General features: G+C 49.6%; 1 protein-coding gene across 1 annotated transcript in view; it reads left to right on the top strand.

Moving 5' to 3' along the window:
- The window catches only part of ABCC6 (ATP binding cassette subfamily C member 6), a 62599-nt gene that overhangs the window by 3101 nt on the left and 31879 nt on the right, over positions 1 to 27619 (top strand). Inside the window, exons 5-17 of the mRNA XM_068565624.1 lie at positions 2691 to 2816; positions 4054 to 4115; positions 6714 to 6845; positions 12276 to 12479; positions 15117 to 15294; positions 18000 to 18161; positions 20798 to 20890; positions 21087 to 21290; positions 21856 to 22002; positions 22655 to 22742; positions 24854 to 24929; positions 26681 to 26807; positions 26964 to 27140. Coding sequence (XP_068421725.1) covers positions 2691 to 2816; positions 4054 to 4115; positions 6714 to 6845; positions 12276 to 12479; positions 15117 to 15294; positions 18000 to 18161; positions 20798 to 20890; positions 21087 to 21290; positions 21856 to 22002; positions 22655 to 22742; positions 24854 to 24929; positions 26681 to 26807; positions 26964 to 27140 — 1776 coding nt within the window. The remainder of the gene's footprint in view (positions 1 to 2690; positions 2817 to 4053; positions 4116 to 6713; positions 6846 to 12275; positions 12480 to 15116; positions 15295 to 17999; positions 18162 to 20797; positions 20891 to 21086; positions 21291 to 21855; positions 22003 to 22654; positions 22743 to 24853; positions 24930 to 26680; positions 26808 to 26963; positions 27141 to 27619) is intronic.

The raw sequence follows: 27619 nt of genomic DNA, 5'->3' as shown, positions 1-27619 counted from the left end.
CAAATTCCCATTGTCTTACACACTCAAGTCACACACTTCACTTGCACACACTTGTATGAACCCATTCACGTATCACACAACCACAGACTCTGAAACATCACACACAAACACACAGACACACACACTCGCCTGCACACGTCCACTCACAATTGCTGCCACCCAGGTGTGGCTATGCCTTCAAGCTCCTACAGGACTCAGGCACAAATGTCCCACATGCACACACTCACACACACTGCGTAGGCACTGAAACACTGTTGGTTTGAAACCTCAGGGGTTCCCGGGTGAAATTAGAAACCGGCCCCATACACGGAGGGCCAGGAGAGACCAAAGAAAGAGGCAGCCACTGCAGATCAGTAGGTGACGATTTTAACGAGCAAGGGAACTTACCTACGAGGCTTGTCTTGGGCGATGCAAGAGAAGTTGATCTCTGCACCCACCTGCCAGAATCTTAACAGTTTATAGAAGATTTAACAGGGTTCAGTCACATGTACTGTCCAGAGGGTTTAATCAACACATTGCTCTTTCAAGGAAGGCTGCATCCTTGAAGTAGTTCCTAGTGCAGGAACAGTGTGGCCACAATGCACATTTCAAGGACAGGGGAGGGGTGAGGAGCCTCCAATTGCTGGGTCCAGCTCACAGGTCAGCCAGCGGTCACGTCCTCTGGATGGCCTCCTCCAGCACACACCTGCACTCACTCTGACTCCATGTACCTGCACGTTTCCCCTCATTCTCACCTATTCTCACCCTCACCCGTGCTCCCATACATCCATATTTACACACTCATTTTGCACACTCACCCATATTTGTTTCCCTACCTGGGAGGCAGCGTTTCCATGTTAGAGGGCATGAGCTGCACAGAGAAAAATGTATAACCTCAACAAGCGTTTCTCAACCTCAGCACCCTTTACGTAATTCTCTTTGGGGTGGGGGCAGTGGGGGAGGTGTCCTGTGCACTGTGGGATGTTGCACAGCATCCCTGGCTTCCACCCACTAGATGCCAGTAGTACCACCCCATTACGGTAACCTGTGTCTACAGACAATGGCAGATGTCCCCTGGGGGCAAAATCTCCCCAGTTGACAACCACTTGCATAGCTGGCGCACTCACCCAAGACATCGGATAAGGAAACCAATCAGAGGCTGCTGGTCATCATTTCAAGAGCCAAATGGTTACTCTGTCCTGCTCATAAAAGTAGAAGGCAGAGAAACACCTTCTGTCCTTAAGGACAGATTTCTTTACAAAGCAATTTTTGTAACTAATGGGAAAATTCCACAGGCCATCCACTGATTTATGAAAGGATGGGTTCCCACAGTTGACTTACCAGTTAGCTGTTTGGAACACAGCATACAAATAATACTATTGGGACCACCTATGCTCTGGAGCTCCATGTGCCAGGACCTGTGGCAAGCACTTGACATCAGGAATCCAGTGAAGATTCTAATCGTCCTGTTTTAAAGATGAGGAGACTAAGGCTGAGAGAAGTGAGTGACTTCCTCAAGGTCATGCAGCTCAGGTCTGCAGAGCCAAGTCCATCTCACCCAAATTCAGAACAAACTTTCCAGTAGAAACGATGGTAAAAATGACACTATGGGGAATAATGTAGTTGGAATATCAGACTGTCTACTATCTGCCCCCAAAAAACAAAAATAAAAACAAAGAAGTATAAAAATTTAGTAGAAAAATTGTGATTTGAAGCTAGGGCTCCTGTTTTAAGCCACAAAAACTCAACTCACACTAGCTTAGGGAAAAAAAGTCCAAGGGAATCTATTAGCTCATAGACGTGGGACCTGCCAGGCATAGAGGGTCCAGACATTTAGATAACACCACCAGATCTCCATTTCTCTCTGTCCCTTGGCTCTGCTTCATTTTCCAGTGGGATGGCAAGAAGAGCCCCAGTTGCTCCAGACTTATGTTCCATCAGTAGCCAGGGGACTAGATGGTACCCACTAGTCAGGCCTCCATCACCTGCCCATCACCTGCCCACCCACTGGGATGGAATCAGTTCTGCATAAACCCCATACCTGAGCATGGGGGAAAAAATTAGGGTTCTCTGGCCAGAAGAGGCAAGGGATGCGAAAGCAATCATGGCACGGCAGCAAAAGCTCATGATCTGGATCAGATCATCTGTGTGGCCTTGATCAAGGTGCTATCACTCCCCTGAGCTTTGGTTTCCCAACGAGTAACACAGAGCAGGTAAACCCCAGCTGGGGTCAGGGTCGGGAGGAACTTGATGAGACAGTGCATGTAAAGATTCCAGCATGTGCCCGAGGCAGAGTAAATGCTCCATGAAACCAGCTCCCTTCTTAAACCAGAGAACACTGGCCACAAGGGAGTGGGACGGGAGATTGTGGGGGGAGGGGAAGGGGGTCCTTTATTGCACAAGGAGAAAGGCAAAGTGTCCCTTCAACTCATGTCCCGGTGCCTAAAGCCAGTTGTCACCTGGCTAAGGGCAAACACCCCGCCTGCCATTTGTATGGACAGAATATGCATAAGCCAGGTGTTTTCGAGAAGCCCAGGAACGCTGGGGGTTCTGACTTTCAAACCTGGCGGTTCCGGCCCCCTGCCTGGGCACTGCTCCCAGCATCAGAAACCCTGTTCAGCCTCCACCCCTTCTCCCCTTCCCCACATCCTCCCCAGTCTCTGCTCCTCAAGAGCCCAGACTCAGTGGGTCTTCTGCTTTCTCTCCCACAGGATTTCCAGAGTGACCCCTTCCGCCACCTGTCAACCTACTTGTACTTGTCTCTGGTGGTGGCAGAGTTTGCGCTGTCTTGCTTCGCCGATCAACCGCCCTTCTTCCCTAAAAGGCCCCCGCAGCCTGTAAGTCACCACATCTCCAACCCAGTGCCTTGCTTGTCCCTGTCCCTCTTCTGTTCCGTCTCAGCCCCCGCAAGTGATGGAAGGAAGTTAAACTAGAGCACAGGCCTTTAATTTTTTTATTCATTCAGCCAAAAGCATATTACATGTCTACTCCATTCCATGGGTTGGCCAACTCTTTCTGTCCAAGATAGAAAATAGTTTAGGCTTTGTGGGCCATACAGTGTCTGTATGGCAACTACTCAAGCCTGCTTTCATAGCACAAAAGCAGACACAGACACTATGTCAACAAAGGAGCATGGCTGTGTTCCAATAAAATTTTATTCACAGAGACAGGCAGTGGGCCGGATTTGGCCTGGGCGCTGCAGTTTGCCAACATGCTCTATGCCCCAGCTCGGTACTGAGGATCTATGGTGAACAAGCGATGTCTCTGTCCTCATGCAGCTAACACCCAAGTAGGGGAACTAGACGTTAATCACACAATTACACAAACGTGTGGAAAATTGCAACTGGGACTGGTTGTAAAGATTCAAGATTAAAGTGACTTGCCCAGTAGAAATGCTCTGCAGGAGAAGTCCACGGTCCATGAGAGTTTACAACAGGTAACACTGAATAAGTCTGTGAAATCAGGAAAGAATTCTCTGAGAAAAAGACAGCTGAGCTGAGAAATCATCTAAAAAGATGCTCAACGGTTTGAATAATTAAGTTAAAACTGTAATAGGACTTTTTCCAATGAGAGTAGCAGAAAAAAAATTAAAGATTGATAACAAGCTGCGATGGCAAAGATGTGGTAAAACGGGCACTCTCATGCCCTATTGATGAAGAGTATAAATCTGTGCGGTCTTCCTGGAGCTGCTGGTAAAATCTCACTTCTTCTTCACCTCCTTTCCACATTCACTGAAGGATATTGTTGAGGACATTCTTGTCTGTGTCATGCATGGTCCTTGCTTTGAGAACTTCTTGGTCTCAGTATTACTAAAGTTGTTCTGAGCAACTGTTCCTTCTTACCTTGTAGGCACTTTCAGTCCGGTGGCCGAATCCCTTTTTGGCTTGCCTGCTAGGAAGCACCATGCCCTTTGGTATCTACTGTAGATAAGTAGGCAGGACATCTCAGTCTGTGCTTTCAGTATTAAGCTTGTGGTCAGTTCATCCTGTCTTCCTGCACTTGGTTCTCCTTACCACATATGGCCATGGATTATGAGACCAAGTCCTCCCCCTTCTAAATCATTTGTCTTTGCAGAATCCATGTCCAAAGGCTGGGGCCTCCTTCCCCTCCAAGGCCATGTTCTGGTGGGTTTCTGGGTAAGTAAAGTAGCAGGGAAGGGGCTGGGGTGGTGCTCCCACTCACCTGCATTTGCTCCTCTTATTTGTCATCACAGCTTTTGCCCCAGGAGGTTTCCTCCGAAGCCTACCAAGGTCAGCCAGGCTTTCTCCATCCCAGCCTCCATGCTTCCTTCTCAGATTTTAGTGTGTCCACCATCCACATCCCATTCCCACTCACTCACTGGGGTGAGATCTGAGTTTGAATCCTGGCTCTGTCTCTTAGCTGGCCATATCACAAGCATTCGGAGTCTCAGTTTTCCCCTCTGTAAAATGGGAACAGCACTACCTTCATTAAATGTAAAGTGCTTAGTGCTTGTACATGGAAGGCACTCAATAAAATCATATCTCTATCTATCTAGTCATTCCACCAACATTTAATAAGCACCTATTATGTGCTAAGCACCGAGGATGAGGACATAAAACACCAATTCTTTACTCACTAGAGGCTCCCAGGCTGGTGGAGAAGACAGATGTTTCCCCAGGGTCAGCACACCAGATACTGAGGATGCGCCCACCTACTGGGCCCTCTCCTGACCATACCACAGTCAGATCACAGTCGCACCCAGATTTGAATCCCAGCCCCACCACTTCCTGGCTGTGTGACCTTGGGCAAGCTACTTAACCTCTCTGTGCCTCAGTCTCTGTACTTGTAGAATGAGGATCATAATAGCATCTATCTCATAGGGCTTTGAGGATTAAATGAGATAAGGTTTGTGAAACACTTAGAACAGGATCTGGCCCATAATGAGTATTATATAAAGTGGTTGTTAAATAAATGAGGAATAGGATACTCTGAGGGTGTGGAATTGGTGAAAAGAGCATAGAAATCTGCTAAACATCTCTAGAGAGAATCTAGCCCTCTGTTTCCCAAATGTAGGCACTTATGGACCATTCTTCAAGCTTTTTGCCTTATTGGGGTATCACTCTTACTCTATTTACTTAAGGAATTTTCTTTAAATCAACTCACTTTTTCTACTTTAGTAATCTTTTAAAAAGGAAACTTTCTATCTCTACCAAAATCAGAAAAATCTAGAATCCCTTGCCATGTAGAACACCAAAAATAATTTTAGTGAAAACCAAGTATTGTGAAGAATTTCTGGATCCAAACTGTTGCTTGCCTGAGTTTGTATAAAGAGGAGCTCAAGTCTCAAAGAGGAGCTCAAGACCAGCTCCAAACAAAACCTTCTCCTTGGTGTCACGAGAAAGATGAAAGAGACCTAAAAAATAAGAACACTCCTGCTGTGGAAGTCTGCAGTCGTTAATTTCTTGTGTGTGCGTGTTGGTTTGAAAACTGTCCCCAATAGACGGTAGGCTTGGAGAGATGGAAGAAAGAGGCAGCCACTCCAGACTGGTAGGAGGCAGGGTTAACAAGCAAGAGAACTTACATATGAGGCTTGTCTTGGGCGCCGCAATACAAGTAGCTCTCCGCACCTGCCCACCAGAATCTCAACAGTTTACAGAGGCCTTAACAAGGTTCAGACACATACACCATCCAGATGGTATAACACTTAACTACTGCATCCTTGAAGTAGCTCCTAGTGTGAGACCAGTGGGCGGAATGGAATGTACATTCCAAGGACAGGGGAGGGAGGAGCCTCAGATTGCCTGGGTCCAGGTCACGGGTCCACAAGTGGTCACATCCTCTCGATGACCTCCTCCAACAACGCACCAACTACAGTCATCTCATATACCAGTCCCAAGCGCTGGGAAACACTCTTATTTTAAGATGAGAAAATTGAGGTCCGTTGCTGGGCAGTGACTTGCCCAAGGTCACAGGGCTGAAAAGTAGTGATTTTTATTTGACAAATCTTGTGCCCTGAGCCAGGATGTGAGGATACAGAAGAGGGAGAATCAAGGCAAGTACTGTCTTTGCCCCTATGGAGCTTACTGTCCAGTGGAGGAGAAAGACTAAATAAATAATCAGACTGAAAAATTAAATAATGATAACTGCAGCAAGCATTATAAAGAAAAAGCTCAGGAAGCTAGAGGATCTTGCAATGGGAGAATCTACCTGGACTTGGGTGTGGGGGGTCATCAAGTGGGTTTTTAAGGAAATCACGTCTAGGCCAGAGGTGAAGGACAAGTAAGAAGTGGCAGGGGAAAAGTTTTAAGCAGAGTGACGTGCATGTGCAAAGGTCCTGAGGCCAGGTGGCTGGAGCAGTGACCGAGGAGGAGAATGGGTACATTTAAAGCTGAGGGAGGAGTTCAGGTTTCCTCCACAGTAATAGTTTTCAACTCTGGACTTCTGAGTCCTAGGGAGGTTTATTTCCCCTGTCACAGGTCACCCTTTGGTTAAGTCACTTAATCTCTCTGAGCCTCTGTTTTCTTTCTTTTCTGTAAAATGGATCAATAGTAATCTACTGTATAGGCTCACGTGAGAATTAAATGAGATGTTCTTTGTAGACTGAGAGGTGCCCTCCAGTGTTAGTGCAGTTAGGCAAATTGCTTTCCTTGTACCGAGGGGCTAGCAGAGGTGCAGAGAGGTAAAGTGACTTACCTAGGGTCACACAGCTACCAAGCCAGGACCCTTCAGGGGTGGACACAGGAGGAGCTTGCTCTGGTGATCCTCTTTTACAGGTTAGTTTGGAGGGGCTACTGGAGGCCGCTGGGACCAAAAGACCTCTGGTCGCTTGGGAGAGAAAACTCCTCAGAAGAACTTGTTTCCCAGCTTGAAAAGCAATGGACAAGGAACCGCAGTGCAGCCCAGCGGTGAGTGTGTGGAAGATGGGAGCTCAGCCCGAAGCTCGGTCAGCAAATCACTTGACCCCAAATACAACCACGCCCCTACTCCAGGCTCCAACGCCACGGTCCCCTCCCTGTCAGCTGACCTCACTAAGCATTAGCAGGTCGGGCTCAAGATGCTTTTCCTCCCAGAGTGCTTTGCAGGTTCCAAAAGGATATTGACAGAGGGGGAGCCTCTCTAGGCTCCCAGAAGGAAGCTCGGATGGTGGGATGGAGGCAGGGAACAGAAGGACTATTTTAAGACTGGGGGTGGAGAGGTAGGTATGGTCCATAACATGCAGGCCACTACTCACTTATTACTTAACCTGAGTGATTAGTTTCCTGGCCTTTAGTTTTCTTATCTGTTCAAGGGGGATGCCATTAGCCCTAGCTCATAGCTTGTGGGAGATGAAAAAAAAAAAGATTTATAGAAAAGAACTTAGCGAATTTCTTAAAAATGGTAAAAGTTCCAGCAATATCAGTTATCCAGAGGATTTCAATCTCTTTCTAGTCCTGCCCACTCTGCCTCACTCTTGCCCTCTCTGGCATCTCTGGAAACTTCTGTAAAGTGCTCAGAGCCTGAGGAACCTGGTTTGTGAAACTCTGGTCTAGAGAAATAAGCTCTCAAATAGGATTAATTAAACCAGGGTTAAATGTAGCCCTGCCATCGAGTGGTTGATGACCTTGGACAAGTCGCTTGACCTCCCTGGAGCCAGGTATTTCAGGGCACAGACAAAAGTAGCTCTGTGGGAAGAGTTACAGGGTTCCCCTGCATACTCTATAATTTTGTGGTGGTTGTTATAGGTGGCTAAATCCCACAAATTAGAAGGAGCCAGAGAGAGACAGAGTCTGCTGGCTCACATAGCTGAGAAGGTAGGTCTGGCCTCAGGTGTGGCTGGATCCAGGACTTGCATGATGTCCAAATTCTTTCCCTCCATCTCTCAGCTCAGCTGTTGTCTGGGCACTGGTCTCTCCATAAGGCCTGTCCTGTATCATGCCAACTCAGCAACCCCTACTACCATCCACATAGAAAATCCCAAGGAAGGCCTTTTATTGGCTGGCTTGAATCACGTTCCTCTCAGGGGCCAATCCCATGGCTGGAGAGCAGGCCTCGTAATTGGTGGTCCCTTCAGAGCCACACAGGGAGGGGAGGAGCTGCTCCCCAAAGGAAGGGAGTATGTTTTCCAAAAGGGGTAAGTAATATGAGCAAATCAAAACAGCAGCTCTCGCTCTCACCCCAGGCATATCTTGCTGTACTGTGAGTTTAAGTACAGCTTAAGTGAGTTTTGAGTGGCAGAATTAATTCAAAAGGACCCTGGAGGTCTTGTCCACCCTCTCCCAGCTCTGGCCTCCCCTGCCAGCCTGGGAATGATAGTCACCCAGTGTTAGAGCTAGCACATAGAAACATTCTCCAGAACAGTTTGAGAATCCGTGAACAACTGACAGAAAGAGAGGAGGATGGCAGGGTTATACAGAGATCTGGCTCAGGCATTTTCTAAGCTGACTGATTACACACCAAGAGAACTTTGGTTTTATTTCTAAAATATTTTGCAACCTTTGGGGGAAGGGAGAGGACGTCATCTTAAGAGGTCACAGACCAATCTGTCTGCTGGCCAAGTCAGTCACAGGTGTGTTTGGCCAGCATGGTGTCTTGTTGTTCTTGTTGTTTAAGGTTTTTTCTTTGTTTTGTTTTTTAATAAGTTGCCAACATTTAAAATGTTGGAGATGTCACATGAAAATCTGGAATTTTGGCCTCTCTTAAAGTAGAATGGCAGTACTGGGCCACATCCCTGCATGGCAACAGGAGGGTGGATCTGGGTAGCAGCTTCCCCACTGAACAGGGCATGTGAGCTGCAGTCGCCACCACTCCCTTTTATATCCCCCAGCTTACACCTGGCCACTCACTCACACCCCCTGCCTTGGCCTGTGGTCATTTTTGGGTCCTACGCTAAATGGCTTTGGAACCACAGACCAAAGACCAGCCACCAGTCTAGAGACCTTCCCTGATGGAAAGTGAGACCAGCTAGAAAGGAAGAAGCTTGTTCCCAAGCCTGCAGGCTGAACATAGGGACTCAGAATTTTGGGGTGAGCAGCTAGAACAGAACAGAGCAAAACATCCAGCTGGAAAGAGGCTTTCACAGTGGTCTCTTCACCCACCCCATTTTATGGATGGGAACACTGAGGCTCAGAGGGAAGGGCATTTGGACCTCGGTTTTCCTGCTCAAAGGCCAGGTTCTATCAACCAAACCAAATCATTTCCTTCCTCCCTCCCTCCCTCCTTCCCTTCCTTCCTTCCTTCCACAAATCCTTATTAATATCAAGCAGTAGGCCCTTTGCACACATCACTCCATCTGTTTTTTCCCATTCACTGGACAAGTATTTATTGAGCACCTATGCATTCAGGTGCTGAACTAGGTGCTGGGGGAAATACAAGTAAAAAGAAAATACAAGCAGAAAGCCTACCCACCTGGGTCCCACTTTGGGCGGGGCCAGAGGCGGGGGTGGCCCTGGTTGGCACTTGCCCAGTGGTCGCCCAGCCCAGTGGGTGTGCGGCACCAGCCGAGTCAGGACCAGCACCCAACATTTGGCATCGAGGCGCGCGGCGTGGACGCCATGCTGGCCTTGCCTCCGACCCGGCCCAACCCCAGGCAAATTGTGGGTGCCAAGGAGAGGCCACATCTCAGGGCTACAGAGGTGACAAGGGAGAGAGGTGAGCGCAGGGTTAGAAAAATGGCTGAATTGCAAATACCGGAAGGGGAGGCTGGGGGGCGGGGGTAGGCTTCAAGACAGGGGTAGAAAATTAACATTTGCTTATTTCTTAGCAAACCGGGTGGTAAAGACTGGTTCCTTATAGCCTCTTGTGCTAAAAATACCACTTTTCCTTTGGACTGCCTGCTGAGATTTGTCCCTCCCCTCCATCCTGAGGAGATGCTGAGAGGTTTCTTGAGGGGGAAGGAGGGAGGGACTGGACGTTCGGCTTGTGGTGGAGGGGTATTCACACTGCTGGCTGGGCCTTGGGGGTAAAAAGGCTGACTTCTGGGGTCTCAGCCCACCTCTCTGAAAAATGAGACCCAGGCACACCACTGATCCTTCAACTCGTTCAGGTGGAGTGGGGCTAGGCGGTTTGCTTTGCTGGACAACAGGAAACTCGTATCTGTTAAAACTGGGCCAAGAGACTAGTTGCACCCGGTTCTAGTAAAAGCAACCAACAGGTTAAGTCCAGTGTCACGAGGAGATCTTGAAAAGTTCAGTCTATTCCCAGGTAGTGAGTGCTTGATTCAGTGCCTGATCTGTGCCAGGCCCTGTTTTGATGCTGGGGATACAGCAGTAAACAAGACAGCTGTGGCCTCTTGTTCCAGAAAGCTGATTTTTGGTGGAGAAGACAGATAATTGCAAGTTGAAGTAAATGCTGGGACAAAAAACAAGGGACTGGGATAGAGGACCAGAGCTACTTTAGTTGGAGCCAGCAGGGAAAGTGTCTTTGAGGAGGTGATGTTGAAATTGAAGTCAAGCCTTGGGAAGAGCAGGGCAGAGACATTCCAGACCATGGACAGTTTGTGCTGAAGTCCTGAGAAAGGTAAGATGTGGATGTGTCAAGGAGCTGAAAGAAAACCAGAGAGGGGCTTCCCTGGTGGCACAGTGGTTAAGAATCTGCCTGCCAATGCAGGGGACACGGGTTCGAGCCCTGGTCCGGGAAGATCCCACATGCCGCAGAGCAACTGAGCCCGTGTGCCACAACTACTGAGCCCGAGTGCCACAACTTCTGAAGCCCGTGCTCCTAGAGCCCGTGCTCTGCAACAAGAGAAGCCACGGCAATGAGAAGCCCGCGCACCGCAACGAAGACCCAACACAGCCAAAAATAAATAAATAAATTAATTAATTTAAAAACAAAGAAAGAAAAAAGAAAACCAGAGAGGACCAGGATGAAGTGGGGAGGTGGGCAGGGGCCAGGCCATGCAAGACTGTGTCTAGGAATGGAGAGATTTTTTTAAACCATTGAAGGGTTTTATGAAGAAAAAAAAAAAGTCCACCCACCTGGAGTTCTAACAGAACAGATAAGAAAAGGAGAGAGTTGGAGACAGTGAACATGGCTATGAAGGCAATGAATTAAATGATGGGATCCGATGGGGAGGGGTGGTCAGGGGTGGCCTTTATAAGAAGGTAACATCCTTTTGGCATTCAAGACCCAAATACCAAGACGTGAGCGGCAGGCATGCCCAGCTCATGACGGAGGCCAAGCCACAACTCTCCAGAGATGCCAAACTAAACAACAAGCCGGGTCAAGAGGTGAGGGGCGAGACCTTGACCTTGTTAATGAGGGCCTGGGTACCTGCACTCATCAAGGGTTTTTTTTTCTTTTTCTTTTCTTTTTAATTTTTGGGTGGGGGGTGTGGGGCTCACAAAGAGGCTCTATGTGAATCGTGAGTCAAGATCGGGGCTCAAATCGCTGCTCCGTCCTCGATGTGTGATCTCGGGCACCTGTCACCACCTCTCAGAGCCTCAGTCTCCTCCGAGGTAAAATGGGGACTCCATGACACCCATGGGGCAGGGAGGTCGAGAGGAGTTGATGAGCTTGTGTGTGTAAAGGGCTGATCCCAGTGCCTGGCCCTGGGTCCCAGCTCTGAAAACAGCACTGAAATTCTGATAACCCCGTAGGTTGTCAGAGCTGGAAGGGACTCAGAGAGTGGGGCCAGCTCCATCCTTTTGCATATGAAGACAGAGAGGGGAGCAGCCTGCCCAAGGCCACACAGCAACTGCGCTGTCAGTAGCTGTATCACTGCCAGCCTCTCCCTATGGCCTAGGAGCAGCCTGCTTCCAGAAAGGCCCTCTGGCTTCCTCCCCTCCTCTTCTCCCTTCTCCCTCCTTCCCCCTTCCTCTCCCTGTGGCCTCTGATGATGATCACGGGCCAGGGATCTTAGGCATCATGGCTGCCTGAGCTTCCATCTGTGGTTTCATTCAGACCAGGTGTGCCAGGCCCACAGACCTCATCTGTGATTCTAAACCCATTCTGAACCAGTTCTAAACTACCTCAGGGCTGGCTGGTTGTGGAAGAAGGGGAGGGCTGCGTAAGGGATCAAAAAGTGCTGGGCTCTGAAGGTTGGGATCGAATCCCAGTTCTTACACTTCTCAGCTGTGTGCCCTTGGACAAGTTTACCTTCTGAACCTCAGTTTTTTCATGTATGAAATGGGGTTACACCTGAGGGCACTCTCCAGGGTTTTTCTTATAAGGGCACTAATCCCATTCATGAGGGCTGCACCTGCATGACCTAATCGCCTCCCAAAGGTCTCACCTCCTAATACCATCACACTGGGGATTAGTTTCAACGTGAATTTGGGTGGTGGTGAGGTGGGGGTGGGGGAGACCCAAACATTCAGTCTATTACAAGGACCCAGAGCTGATTTCTCCTCTCCCCTAAGGCACACCAAGGCGACAGCATTTAAAAGGAAAGGAAACCGTTGTGCGGAGACCCCAGAGATGGAGACCCTCCTACAGCAACAAGGGGGCAAGAGGGGCCCACTGCTGAGGGCCATCTGGCAGGTGGGCCGCTCCACCTTCCTCCTGGGGACCCTCAGCCTCATCATCAGTGATGTCTTCAGGTTCACGGTGCCCAAGCTCCTCAGGTAGGTCCAGGCCTTGGGTGTCTTGCTGAGGCTGGTGGTCCCTTTAACGGCATCCTTCCAGGGCCAGGGGACCTTCAGCCCTTCTTCTGCCTGTGCCTAGACCTCTGGTGCTCAGGGCACTGAGGGTGGGTGAAAAGGATACTCAGGAAGGACCAATTAAACGAGAAAGTGACTGACCTTGGGGAGGGAAAACGAGTGAATTCTAGCCTGACTGTATCAGTTTGCTTTTACTATACAACAAAGCCCCTCAAAAGTGAGGGGCTTAAAGCCACTTCTTCAGTTCATGATCCTGTGGGTCAGCAATTCAAGCTGGGTTCAGCTGGGCGATCCTTCTTTTCTTGGCTGGGTTCACTCATCTGTCTGCAGTCACCTGTGGGGCTGGCTGCGGACTGGCTGGTCCAAGACAGTCCCAGCTGGGACATCTTGTCTCTGCTCCGGTGGTCTCTCATCCTCAAAAGGCTAATTCCAGCTTGTTCACAGGGCCATTTGGCAGGGTTCCAAGACAAAGCAAAAGTTGCATTTTCTTGTGAGGCCAAAGCTGGTTGCACAGCCAGCCCAGATTCAAGAGATGGCATGTTAGTTTGTTAGGGCTGCCATAACAAAGTACTACAAACTGCGTGACTTAAACAACAGAAATTTTTTTTCTGGTGCTTATCTTTTCTACTGTTATTTCTTTCTTTTCTTTTTTTATTGAAGTACAGTTGATGTACAACGTTGTGTTAGTTTCAGGTGTACAGCAAAGCGATTCAGTTATATTGTACATACATATGTAAATATATTCTTTTTCAGGTTCTTTTCCCTTACAGCTTATTACAAAATATTGAGTATAGCTCCCTGTGCTATAGAGTAGGTCCTTGTTGGTTATCTATTTTATAATAGTAGTGTATATATGTTAATCCCAAACTCCTAATTTATCCCCACCCCTTTTCCCTTTGGTAACGATGAGTTTCTCTTCTATGTCTATGGGTCTATCTCTGTTTTGTATATAAGTTCATTTGTATTATTTTTTTTAGATTCCATGTATAAGTGACATGATATTTGTCTTTCTCTGACTTAACTTCACTTAGTATGATAATCTCTAGGTCCATCCATGTTGCTGCAAATGGCACTATTTCATTCTTTCTTATGGCTGAGTAATATTCCATTGTATATCTATACCACATCTTCTTTATCCATTCAATGGACATTTAGGTTGTTTCCATGTCTTGGCTATTATTGTAAATAGAGCTGCAGTGAACATTGGGATGCACGTTTCTTTTCAAATTAGAGTTTTCTCCAGATATATGCCCAGGAGTGGGATTGCTGGATCATAGGTCAACTCTATTTTTAGTTGTTTAAGGAACCTCCGTACTGTTCTCCATAGTGGCTGCACCAATTTACATTCCCACCAACAGTGTAGGAGGGTTCCCTTTTCTCCACACCCTCTCCAGCATTTATTATTTTTAGACTTTCTGATGATGGCTGTTCTGACCAGTGTGAGGTGATACCTCATTATAGTTTTGATTTGCATTTCTCTAATAATTAGTGATATTGAGCATCTTTTCGTGTGCGTTTTGGCCATCTGTATGTCTTCTTTGAAGAAATGTCTATTTAGATCTTCTGCCCATTTTTTGATTGGGTTGTTTGTTTTTTTGATATTGAGCTGTATGAGCTGTTTGTATGTTTTGGAGATTAATTCCCTTCTCGGTCACATCGTTTGCAAATATTTTCTCCCATTCTGTAGGTTATCTTTTCGTTTTGTTTATGGTTTCCTTTGCTGTGCAAAAGCTTTTAAGTTTAATTAGGTCCCATTTAAACAACAGAAGTTTTTGTCCTCACGTTACTGGAGGCTAGATGTCCAAGATCAATGTTGTTTCTTCTGAGGCCTCTCTCCTTGCCCTGCAGACAGCTGCCTTCTCGCTGTGTCCTCACGTGGTCCTTCCTCTGAGCACATGCACCCCTGGTGTCTCCTTGTGTGTCCAAATTTCCTCTTCTTACAGGGACACCAGTTGTATTGGATTAAGGCCCAGCCTAACGGCCTCATTTTAACTGAATCACCTCTTTAAAGGTCCTATTTTCAAATACACAGTCATATTCTGAGGTACTGGGGGTTAGGACTTTAACATATAAATTTTGTTCAGGGCTTCCCTGGTGGCGCAGTGGTTGAGAATCTGCCTGCCAATGCAGGGGACACGGGTTCGAGCCCTGGTCTGGGAAGATCCCACATGCCGCGGAGCGGCTGGGCCCGTGGGCCACAATTGCTGAGCTTGCGCATCTGGAGCCTGTGCTCCGCAACAAAAGAGGCCGCGATAGTGAGAGGCCTGCGCACCGCGATGAAGAGTGGCCCCGCTTGCCACAACTGGAGAAAGCCCTCGCACAGAAACGAAGACCCAATACAGCTATAAATAAATAAATAAATAAATAAAAATTTAAAAAAAAAAAAAAAAAAAAATTTTGTTCAGCCCATAACAGGTGGGGGTAAAAACTCCACCTGTTGATTGGAGGAGACACAAGTCACACTGAAAATGAGTGTGGACAGTGGGGGAAATGATTGCAACCATTTTTGTAGAAAACGAAAAATAACCCCATACTGTCTGGTCCTCCAGACCTAGCCAGGCTTAGGCAGAGGCAATAGCCATGGGTGCCCTTTCTCACCAGCCTCTTCCTGGAGTTTATTGGTGACCCCAAGACCCCGGCCTGGAAGGGCTATCTTCTCGCCATGCTGATGTTCCTCTCCGCCTGCCTGCAAACACTGTTCGAGCAGCAGCACATGTACAGACTCAAGGTGCTACAGATGAGGCTGCGAATTGCCATCACGGGCCTGGTGTACAGAAAGGTGAGCCCCAGGGGAGAGGCGTGGCCTTTCCTCTCTCTCCATCCTGTCCCAATTTACAGACAAATGTTCCAGCCAAGAAGAGGAATGTCCCTGAACCGTTACTGTCATCAGTGCCTAAAACCACACTCATTCATCACTTTACTCATAGTTGCTCACCCTACACCCTCACCTTCTTGGCTATTTCTATAAGGCCTTGCGTGATCTGACCCTGGGACCTCTCCTATCTGATTACATCACACACTTCCTTCACACTTCTTTCACTTTCCTCCAGCCCCACAGGTCTTCTTTCAGTTCCTCAAGCACACCAAACAACCTCCCACCTCAGGGCCTTTGCACTTGCTGTTCCCACCGCCTGGGCACCCTTTCCACAACTCTTCATGTAGTGAACACTCACCCCCCCCCCCCAAGGATAAAGGGCTAACCTTCGGGCTGTGTGGAAACTGGATAAAGGTGGACTGTCAGCTATTTTACCAGGTAACACTGCTTGCAATTAAAATGACCCCTGACCCACTGGTAAATTGCATCTGGGCTGGAAGTTCTGCCAATGAACTGTGATACCCGGAGGTAAGCCATAGCATTGGGCTTCTCTCTGTGCAGTGATTCTTGTCCCCTTGGGGGACCTTGGAACCGAAACCCGTGAGGCTGCTGCTCTAAGAGATGTTGGCCCCTCTGGGGTCTGGAGCATCTGAGCAAGGGCAACCCAGTCCTGTGTAAGCCCCTTTCTCTCACACCTGAGCTGTCACTTGGGAAAGAAGGGGGCAAAGGGCCGTGTGAGTGGCTCCTGAGTTTCAGGCCACATCCCCCTGAGCACACTGGAGCTGGTGTGGCCTGTCCAGTCTTGGGAGTCCACACATGGAGCTGAGGCTGCAAGAAGGTGACCCAAAGGCTTTGCTCTTCCCATCCCCACCCTTGGGGCAGCCGCCTTCATCACCTGATGAGGTCATACCCCTCCACTCTGCCCTCTGGGCTGCTTCTGTTTTAACTGTGTCTTCTTATTTTCTGTATCTGGTGCTTTGACATCTGGGGTCTTGCTGACCCTGGAGGGACTGCCCCTCCGTCCCTCCCAGGGTCAGCCAGTTCCCAGAGATGCTAAGTGACTCATCTGAAAGCATCTCTTTCACATGCAAGCCAACCAATCCAGAGCTCACACCCCGATTGCCTCCTTTTTGGGCCCTAACACTCTAGGCCACTATCCCCTGCCCTAATCGCCCCAGGGCAGGGTACCAGACAGTGAGGCCCAGCTCCTATGCCCAGAGCCTGGTGGAATTATTCAAACTAATCAATCCTAAGCCTGCTTACCCTGCCTGACCTTCCCATGAAAACCACAACAAGCTGTTGCCTGTGGTCCCCCCAGCCCTGCAGCATCCTGGTGCTTCCCCAAGTGGCCCCCTCATAGCGTGGGATGCCCCCTCCTCTTGAGATCTGTGAGTATAATAAACCGTCTTGTCAAGGGCAGTCTTCTCTGATCATGGGCTTGCCATGCCTGAATAATGATAAAACCTATATTTTAAAACACTCCTTCATGGCACTCATCATAATTACTATTAAAGGATGAACTATGTAAATCTTTATTTAACTTTGTTCCCCAGCTCAAACTCCACTCTGAAGAGAGCAAGTGCCCTGCCTCTGTTGATCACAGTACTCACCTCAGAGTGAGGCCCAGAGCAGGTGCTCAGTAAAGATTTGAAGATTTTTTTTCAGAATTTCTACACTCAATCATTTCCAGCTCACCACTTCACCCCCTCACTTCTTCCCTGACACACTCAGCAGAGAGAGGATTGCAAGTAGAACGTAGCATTCAACAGGCTAGAAGGGGTCCACTGTGACCCCAGAGTTAGGGCAAATTTGGGGCTGCCAGAAAACCAGCTTGGTGTCTGAGAGGCACACTGAATGCCTGCAGGGGTCAGTCTAACACCCTGTCTAGCCCATGTCGTGCCTCTGTCATCCTGGATTCCAATCCTGGCCCAGCCACTTACGAGCCCTCTGGCTTTGGGCAAATTGGTCAATTGCTCTGTGCCTCAGTTTCCTTAGCTGTGAAATGGGGTTAATAATTCCGCATCTCATTGATTCTAGGCTCACTTTTTTTTCTCTTTTTAACTTCTGAAATCAAGATGTTTTAATTTAGTTGGCATTGATTTTTTTCCCATAGTGATACAAAAATAGAGAGTACTTTATCCACAGTGTTTTAGATTGAATGAAATATGGCAGTACCTGCTCCATACAGTTGTCTGATGTGCCCCATCACGGAAAATGGTGAAACTGTTCATTTATTTAGCACAGTGCCTAGGATATAGCGCTCAGCAGATGACCACCATTATCAGCATAAATCCAAGGTTTTTATGTAGTATGTTATTAATTGTTATTAGTCCAGTGCTTTAGGGGTTTCAGGGTATTTTCATTTTTGTCTTCTCCCTGGAGTCTCACAGTGGGAGGTTAGCTGAGGAGATTTTATTAGCCCATTTTACAGATGAGTGAACTGAGGCTCAGATGGTAAAGAAATCTGCCTCAGCCAGCAGGGGCAGCACAGCTTAGACCCCGGCCTGCTGGGTGGCTGTTCTCTTGCTCAGTCCAAGCCGTGGGCCTCCCTCCCTCCTGGGCCGTTCCTCCCTCCGTGGGTCTCCCTGCCTCCATGGTCCTCCCTAACTGCCCCTCACCCCCTCCTTCCCTCCTTCCTGACTCAGGTCTCCATCTTCTGCCCCTCCCAGGTCCTGGCTCTGTCCAGCAGCTCCAGAAAGGCCAGCGCAGTGGGGGACGTGGTCAACCTGGTGTCTGTGGACGTGCAGCGGCTGACCGAGAGCATCACCTACCTCAACGGGCTGTGGCTGCCGCTCATCTGGATCGTCATCTGCTTTCTCTACCTCTGGCAGGTGTGCTGGGGCAGAGGGAGCTGGGATTTGAGTTGAATCCTCCTCCCCCTCCTCCTCCTTCCTCTCCTCTTTCTTAATCCTATCTCCATCTGCACACTGCGGGCTGACGTAATAGGCAAAGTCTTAGACGAAGATGACCTTCACTTCACCTTGGGCAGGATGCTCACCTCTTGGGGCCTCAGTTTCCTCGTCTATATGATGATGATGGTGATGACATTGGCACTTTTTGGGTGTGATATCGGGGTACCAAGTGGGCAGATTAGGCACGTTTTGAAGTTACCAGTAATGGTAGGGCACCATCACCACCACCACTACCAACAACAAAAAACATGGAAAGAAAATTTAGGGTAAAGAATTTACTACTTGGTTTTAAAAAAGCATAAAGTAGCCAACCAGGCCAAAAAAAAAAAAAATCAGAACTTTTTCTAACTTTCTTACATCTGTTTTGTGGTGCAGGATTTTCTTTTTTATTTTTAATTAAAATCACAGACTTTGTAGTGGGACTGCCTGGGTTCGAATCCTGCTTTCACCACTTGCTAGTTGTAAAACCTCCCGGTAAGTAACTTAGCCTCTCGGTGCGTCATTTCCTCATTGGCAAAGTGAGGATTGTAATTAACCGAAGTGCCCCAGCCCTTGAGTTGTTGAGGAACTAAATGAACTAATACCTATGAAGCACTTAGACAGCATCTGGGACACAGCTATACTCTATAGGTGTTTAATTGTCTTGTTGGTTATGCATGGGGGTGGGGCAGTTCATTTGAAGATCTTCTTCAGCTCTGCTCCATGTGGGCTGGTGCCAGGCTCACAGACTTTTCTGTAAAGGAGCAGATTGTAGATATTTTAGACGTTAGGGGCCATAGGGTCTCTCTCAAAACTATTTAACTCTGCCCTTCTAGTGCGCAAGCAGCCACAGACAATACTAATCAAACAGGCCTGGTGGTGTTCCAATAAAATTACTTATGGACACTGAAGTTTGAATTTCATGTAATTTACACATATCATGAAATCATCTTCGTTTGATTTTCTTCAATCATTTTAAAATGTAAGGACGATTAACAATCTTTGTACGGCTTGAGGTCGGCATATAAACAGGTGGAGAGATCTGGCCCATGTGCTGTGTTTCACAGGCCCCTGGGTGGGTGTATCAACGGCATATTGATAGTGAGTGAGTGTGGAATGCTCCAGAATACCAGCTGTGTGTTATCATCATTATTGTACCTCTGCCACTGCCTCCAGTGCCCCCACCATAAGGGCTTGGGGCCTGGACACTTTTTGACTTGCTACCTTGCAGTCTAGGACCTAGCATACAGAGGGTGCTCAGCAAATGCATAAATGTTAGCTGTTATTATTAGAGAGAAAGGGAGGAAGGACGCTGGGGAAAATGCAGGGCAGTTAAGCAGGCCGACCCATGACTCAAGTGAAACTGCAGACAACACACCCGTCACTTTCCCTGACTCTTGGCAGGTGGCCCTAACGTCAGAAAGTCACCATGAGACCCTGGTAAAGGGGGAGGGGTAGGAATCGGGGTTGCTACAGTTAGCATCTGTAGCATTTTTGCCAGAGAGAGTTTATTTAACCTTCTGTTCACATTCCCTTGAATATTCTCCCAGCCCTGGCTGTAGGCAGGTGTTTGCCTTCTGGGCATCTCTCCATTTGGCCTTTGGGAGGCGCAATTGCTGCACAAATGAAACACTGGCTTGCTAGGGCGTCAAGATTAGAAAGTAAACATTCTTAGGGGCTGAGAGGGGAAAATGAGACCCACAGACTGAAGAGGGGGGTGGGGCTTGTCTAGAGAATGGACCCAAATGACCTCAGGAGGAATCTCACATCACAGCCACTTAAAAATCATTTACCCTTCTTGCCACCTCCACATTTTCCAGATAGAGAAACGAAAGAGGAAGGGAAGATAACTGTCCCAAGTCACAAAGCTGGGGGGTAGGGCTGCCAGACAAAATACAGGACGTCTTTCATACAGTTAAAGATGAATTTCAGATAAACAGAAGAATTTCTTATTATAAGTATATCCCAAACATGACATGGGATATACTTATACTAAAAACTTATTTGCTGTTTATCTGAAATTCAAATTTCAGTGGGCAGGCAGTTAAATATATTTATTTGCTAAATCTGGCAACCCTTGTCAGGGGATAATCATTGATTGTATGACACCAGCACTCACTACAGGCAGTGGGAACAGCTCCATTTCCATTCAATGTGAGAAACTGCAGCTTAGGGAGGGTCAGTAACTTGCCCATGGCCACACCAGTATGTGTTAAGTCAGGATTTGAACCCAGATCCCGATTCCAGAGTCTGTCTTCACCGTTCTAGCCAGGCGCCACCCTTGCCCTGCCCATCTAGGTGCATGACCCGTCTTGACTATGACCCTGCCCCCACTCCATCCTGTGAGGTGCGTCATTTCCCCCTCTCTCCCCTCCCTAACGAAGATGGACTCCATCTTCCACAGGTATTTCCTTCTAAGGAGCCCGTGAGTCCTGGTCTCTATGACCCAGTGGCTGCCCTCATTGGACTGTCTGACACCTCCCTGCCTTAGGGCCCAAGTCTGAGCCTCCCCCCACCCCTGTACTGCCAGCTGGGCTTCTGGAATTGTCTCGTGACATCCTGCCCTTTGTCTCCAGCTTCTAGGACCCTCTGCCCTCACCGCCATCGCTGTCTTCCTGAGCCTCCTGCCTCTGAATTTCTTCATCACCAAGAAGAGGAACCACCATCAGGTTTGGCATTTGGAAGAAGGGACACTCCAGGCAGGAAGGGGGCGGGAAGCCTGCAGGTCCTGGGTCCTGCACTGGTGCAGGGCAGTGGGGAGGAGAGAGGTGTCGGGTGGGCGTGGTGGCGGCTTGCTGCGGTTGCAGAGAAGGAAAATCCCAGACTTGTCCCTGTCCCCTCCTCTCTTCTTCCCTCTGGTCCCAGGAAGAGCAAATGAGGCAGAAGGACTCTCGGGCGCGGCTCACCAGCTGCATCCTCAGGAACGTGAGGACGGTCAAGTACCACGGCTGGGAGGGAGCCTTTCTGGACAGAGTCCTGCGCATCCGGGCCCAGGAGCTGGGCGCCTTGAGGACCTCCAGCCTCCTCTTCTCTGTGTCTCTGGTGTCCTTCCAAGTGTCCACGTTTCTGGTGATGTCACTCTGGTCTCCCTGCAGAGCATGGACTGGGGGAGGGAGTGCTGGGGGCGGGGATAAGGGCTCCCCATATAGGATCACAGGGTCACCATCACACCGACTGACCAGCACCTAGTGTGATCATCATATCAACGACACCTGGAACCAAAACACCACCAACCCCTGGAACAGAACCACACCCTAGTGACATCCGGAACTACAAATGCCACCAGGACCTAGAGCCCTCCATGGCTGTTGATACCTGCAACTTCAGAGTCATCTTCCCAGAGAGTCTAGAGTCACAAGTTCCACCCATGTCTAGAACCACAAATCTGCCACCAAGATGGAAAACTGTGGTGTCCCCCAAAGCCTGGAACCAAGAGTTTCTGATTCTTAGAACAGGGGTCACACACACCCAACTCCTTTCATCAGCAGAAGAATTTGGGAGGAGATCCGGGTGGAGGGGAGCCCATTCCCACATGGCAGCTGTGGCCACAAGGACCCCTGGAGATACCACAGCTGGCCTGCCTTTCCTGGCCACGTTTAGCAGCTCAATGTCACCTCCTGTGTCTCCCACCCAGGTGGCACTGGTTGTGTTTGCTATCCATACTCTGGTGGCCGAGGAGAATGCCATGGACGCTGAGAAGGCCTTCGTGACACTCACGGTTCTCAACATTCTCAACAAGGCCCAGGCTTTCCTGCCCTTCTCCATCCACTCCGTCGTCCAGGTGAGGTGGCAGGGAGGGGAGGCCGTCTCGGAGGAGCCTTGTAGGGGTGTAGCAGGCTGTGCCGGGGCAAGGAAACGAAGCAGGGAAAGAGACGGGAGGGCACAGGGAACAGCGGGAAGATGCCAGCAAACATCCTCAAAATAGGCAGCCTAATCTTTCCAGCAATTCCACATGCAAGAATTCAGTCTGGTTCCCTTTTTATACAAAGCAATTTCACTTCATTTCTCTCCCTCTACTGTCTGCACTCACACTGTGTGATGAAAATGAGAAAATTGGTCCAGCTGAGCCATCCCTATTTAACTATCCTTTCATCACGGAAGATGGGGTTGGGGCTGGGAGTGGAGAGGGTGCCTCCAGGTGGACAAAGTTTGCAATCATTCCTGATGACGGCCAACTGGAAAAGCCACCATCCTCTTCCCGGGTCTGGTCTGCAGAATGGAAGCAAGGAGGTGGGAGGTCACCACTACCTCATTGTGCCAACCTCATGTGCATCGTTTTCCATGACCTAGAAAGCTTTGTGTTGATGCCTTGCAAATGTGTAGGACTCGGTAGTCCGGAAGCTTTCCCACCATCTTGAGGCACCCGACACCCGACATCTGAGTTCTTTTTTTGCCCTTATGGCACAGTTGACCTAGGGCTTTGGTTTTTCCAGGCCCGGGTGTCCTTTGACCGTCTGGCTGCCTTCCTCTGCCTGGAAGAAATTGACCCTGAGGCCATGGACTCAAGGTCCTGCAGATGTGGTGAGAGCTGAGTTCAGCAGGGAGGGGGTGGGAGGGATGAGGGAACCAGCAGGGCTCTCCCTTCCCACAGATGGAATGCCAGGATCCCAGCTGAGGGGCTGCCGGCATGTGCTGGCATGTGCAGACCAGGCCATCGGCCGTGTGACTAGGAAACAGATGCCATGTAAGGACTCTCCCCTTGTACCTAAGAAAGCATCAAGCTGCTTACCTAGAAATCACCCACAGGTGATTAGAAGTGTATCCTGTGACATTGGTGCCTGAATCCAAATTCTGGCTTCAGCACTGACCCCAACATGGGTGACCTTGGCCAGTGATTAATCTCTCTGAGCCTCAGTGTTCCCATCTGCAAAATGGACATGATGATCATCACAGCACCTCTGCATAGGATTGTTGTGAGGGTTAAACGAGTCCTTTGAAGCATCACAGTTAGAGCAGGGCCCTGCACAAAGTCAGCATTCAGTGCATTTTAGTTATAATTAGAATTATTATTAGGAAAAAACCCCACAGAAGTCGGCAAAGAGGCCTCTAAATAACCCAAAATTGCTGTTTCTGAGGCTCCTCACAGCTCTGGGCACGTTTTCAGCTGGGCAAAGCTTCATTCAGCCAAATCAGTGTGATGCGGGCATTCAGAGGTGGGCTCTGCATTCAAATCCCAGGTCTGCCTCGCCCAGCTGTGTGGCCCTGGGCAGTAACTCCCCCACTGCCGGCTCTGTTCCCCACTGTGTCACCCCACCTCCACCAGGATCACCCTGAGGGCCACCAAAAGATAGCAGGTCCCCGGTCTCAGGAGCTGTCCAATAAATAGCTTAGGGTCCGTGATGTCGTGCCTTTATCCCCACAGGAGGGCCCCACGGACCCTGGACCAGAGACCCCTGAGGGTTATCTGAGTCATGACTTTGACACACCTGGTCACCTGCCTGCGGCCAGAGCCTCATACCGCCCCCCGCAGTCTCAGTCCCTGCTGTTCCCCCAAAGGTGTGTGACAGTGAGATTAACACAGACACCAGCAGCTAATGTTGGCGAAGTGTTTACCACGAGCCAGCACATTCAAAGTGCTTTACTTAGTGGTGACCCCCTCGCTCCTCACCACAGCACTATGGGGTGGATACCTCTACGACCCACCCATTTTACAGATGGGAAAATGGAGAAGCATCCCCACACCCCAGACCATTAAGAAAGGACAAGACCCCAGAGTAGGGTGGCCAGATTCACAAAGAAAAACATAGGACTCCCAGTTAAATTTGAATTTCTTATACTCAGAAAATAGGTTTTTTTAGTCTTAGTAGCTCCCATGCAATATGTGGCGGCATAATTACCCTAAAAAAGTACTCATTGTTTATCCAAAATTCAGATGTAACTGGGCGTCCTGCATTTTGTCTGCAACCCTCCCCTAGAGACCATCCAGTCCAGGGGGTGTCAATGGGTGTCAACCGCTCATTAGATGTAAGATTCTCAGGCCCCACCCCCATGGAGATTCTCATTTATTGGTTTGGGCTGAGCCATGGAGAGCTTTGTGTTTTAAAAAATCTTTCCAGGTGATTCTAAATGTGTATTCAGTGTCCAAAACCACTAATCTGGCTCCTCCCTCATTATATAGATAAAATATCTGAGACCCAGGGACATAGGGAGACCATATGTCCCTGGTTACATCTGTGGTCCCAGTGAAATTAATAACACTCCCTTCACTCTCCGGAGTCCCGGATCAGGTGGTAAATTGTATCAGAAGCCCACTAACCTTTTCTGTGAAGGACCCAATTGTACATATTTTAGGCTTTCCAAGGCCCTTTGTTCTCTGTTGTAACTGCTCACCTTTGCCTTTGTAGTGTGAAAGCAGCCATAGCACTACATAAATGAATGGGCATGGCTGTGTTCCAATAAAACTTTATAAAAATAGGCAGCAGACAGGATCTGGCCCCTGGGCCATGGTTTGCTGACCCCTGAGTTGTATAACCATCCGGCAGGGAGAGAATATGACCACCACAGGGTCACACACAAGCCAGTGAGTGGAGGGACAGTTTGTTTAGTGGAAGAGATTTCCTGTTGCCTGGGGGTCTCTTGGAGGAGGGGCCAGCTGGGAGCATCTCTTATAACTGGTCTTTTATGCCCTGCAGCCACTGGAGAGGATTACATCAGAATACAGGAAGGCACCTTCGCTTGGTCCCTGGAAAGCCCTCCCTGCCTGCACAGGTACAGGTGGTTTCCCTGGTAACAACCTTCCTGTTGCCGTTGACGAAGTGGGAGAGGATGGGAAAGCTGGGAAAGGGAGAGCTCCTGCCCACGGAGGGGGAACAGGGCATCTGAGCCTCGCCCAACAGGGAGGAGATGGCTCTCTGGTGTCCAGGCTGGTCACGATGATGCCAAGGGAGGCCTGGCCAAGAACAGCCCCAAGGCCCGGCCCAGTCAGCTGTGGGCGCTTCTGTGCCTCCTGTGTCAGACTGGTCATTGTCACCTCCAGCCCCCAACTATTTGGCTGGGTCTCTGTGGCAGAAAACCCCAGCCAACCCCAAAACTCCCTGTGAAGGGAAAGAAAACACCCGGGGCCGTATTTGTGTTTCTTGTCATTTGCTCATTTCATTGTATTTATTGAGCACTTGCTATGTGCCAGGCCTTGTTCTAGGAACTGGGAATAGAGTGAAGAAAACAGACAAGAACCCTGTGCTCTTGGGGCTGACGTTCTGATCGGGGGTGGGGTGGTGCACAAATGAGAAACCAGGGTCGGGAGGCAGAGCACGATGTCAAGGGAGGGGTGTGTGCGGTGAGGGAAGGCTTGGCATTTAAACAGAGGTCAAATGAGGGGAAGGAATGAGCCTTGCACGTGTCTGGGAGAGGAGCTTTCTAAGCAGTGGGAACAGCAAGCGCAAAGGTCCTGAGGCAGGAGTATGCCTGGACCCAGGATTCTCCACCTCAGCACTACTGATGTTCAGGGCTGGATAGTTCTTTGTCATGGGGGCTGTCCTGTGCACTGTAGCATGATTAGCAGAACCCCCAGTATCTACCCACTAGATTCCAGCAGCAGCCACGCCAGGTATAACAACTGAAAGTGTCTCTAGACATTGTCACGTGTCACCTGCAGGGCACAATCCCCCCAGGTGTGTTTGGGAAGCAGGAAGTCAGCATGGCCGCAGCAATGGGATGCTGGGTGTCCTTCATGATTGTTAGGACCTCAGCTTTTACCCTGAGTAAAACAGGAACCGCCGGGGGCTTCAGCGGGAGAGTGTCATGAGCCGGCTTGGGTTTGAACAGGTCCCTTGGGCCCCTGCATGGAGGACAGACTGCAAGACACAGAAAGGGGCGGGGAGCGAGGGCAGAAACAGGAAGAGCGGTGAGGAGCTTGTAGCAATGACCTGGGCAAGAGGAGATGCTGGTTAAACCTCCTGCCCAATAAACCCTGTGTGAGTGCGGGTACATGTGTACACACGGGTGTACATGCGTGCGTGCAGATGTGTGTGTGCACGGGCATGTGTGAGAGCATGTTTGTGTGTGTGCATGCACTTGTGTGTGCATGGATTGTGTATATGTTGTGTGCATATGTCTGTACACACGTATGGTATGCATATGTGCACTTGTGTGAGGGTGTGTATCTGTGTGTGTGCAGTCTGTGTATGTAGTATATGTGTGCACAGACACATGTGCCCTATGCGTGCTTGCATGTGTGCATCTGTGTACATGCATGCATGCATGTGTGGTGCAGTGAGTGTGCACATACACGTGTGCGTGCATGTATGTGGGCACATGTACGATCACATGCAGGATGGCTGCTCGCATGACCAGACAGGGATCGGGAGAGGGAAGGATGGCCCCCAGACATCCTCTTAGTGACCCCCCCACCCCAGGTGTGTCATCAGCAGCCAAGGCTGGCTCTGTCTGGGGTTCACCAATTCTGCGCAGACTCGGGCTGAATCCTACCCAGGGACATGTCACCCCTTCTGTGTTGCCAGGATCAACCTCACGGTGCCCCAGGGTTGCCTGCTGGCTGTCGTTGGTCCAGTGGGGGCAGGAAAGTCCTCCCTGCTCTCCGCCCTCCTTGGGGAGCTGTCAAAGGTGGAGGGGTCCGTGAGCATCAAGGTGAGGCCGCACCCCTGCCTGTCTGCTGGAATGTCCCCGTCTCTGCTCCTCCCTGTTCCCCGTCTCACAGCTAAGCTCCCTGCTGCCTTCCACCACCACCAAGAGCCCAGCTCCCACCTTTCCTCCTCCGTCCCCATCAGCCTCCTTGTGTTTTAGGGTCCGGTGGCTTACGTGCCGCAGGAGGCCTGGGTCCAGAACATGTCCGTGGTAGACAACGTGTGCTTTGGGCAGGAGCTGGACTTGCCGTGGCTGGAGAGGGTCCTGGAGGCCTGTGCCCTGTGGCCAGACGTGGGCAGCTTCCCTGCAGGAGTCCACACCCAAACTGGGGAGCAGGTGAGGGTCTCAGGGCCTTCTTGGGCCAGGGAGGCATGGCGGCTGAGGGCCATTTGCCACCCTGACCTGTGGGCGGTGTGGTGGGAGGGTCACTGGGGGGGGCCAGGGAGGTAGGGGAGAAAAGGGGCCCAGCTCAGAGCCAGGCACATAGCAGGTGCTCAATAAATAGTTATTAATGAGTGAATGGTTGAAAATAGAGACCGAAGAGAGGCTGGGAGACGTGGCAGGGCTTGGTGGTGAGGGGCTCTCCAACAACTGGGAATGAGGTGACCCAGGCTCCTGCCTTGCCTCTCTGGGTGACACTGGTCAAATTGCTTCCCCTCTCTGGACCTCACCAAAGGGTCTGGGCAGAGATGTCCAATAAACAGGATGTATGCATCCAGAGCTATGGGTTGGGCGGGGATTGGCAACTTATGACCCACAGGTCGAATCTGGCCCACCGTCTGGGTTTGTAAATAAAGTTTTATTGGGACCCAGCC

Source organism: Eschrichtius robustus, chromosome 16 (genome assembly GCF_028021215.1).
Source record: "Eschrichtius robustus isolate mEscRob2 chromosome 16, mEscRob2.pri, whole genome shotgun sequence".
In the NCBI taxonomy this organism is placed as follows: Eukaryota; Metazoa; Chordata; class Mammalia; order Artiodactyla; family Eschrichtiidae; genus Eschrichtius; species Eschrichtius robustus.
The sequence above is the reverse complement of the archived record's forward strand: the minus strand, read 5'-3'. Positions and strand labels throughout refer to the sequence as shown.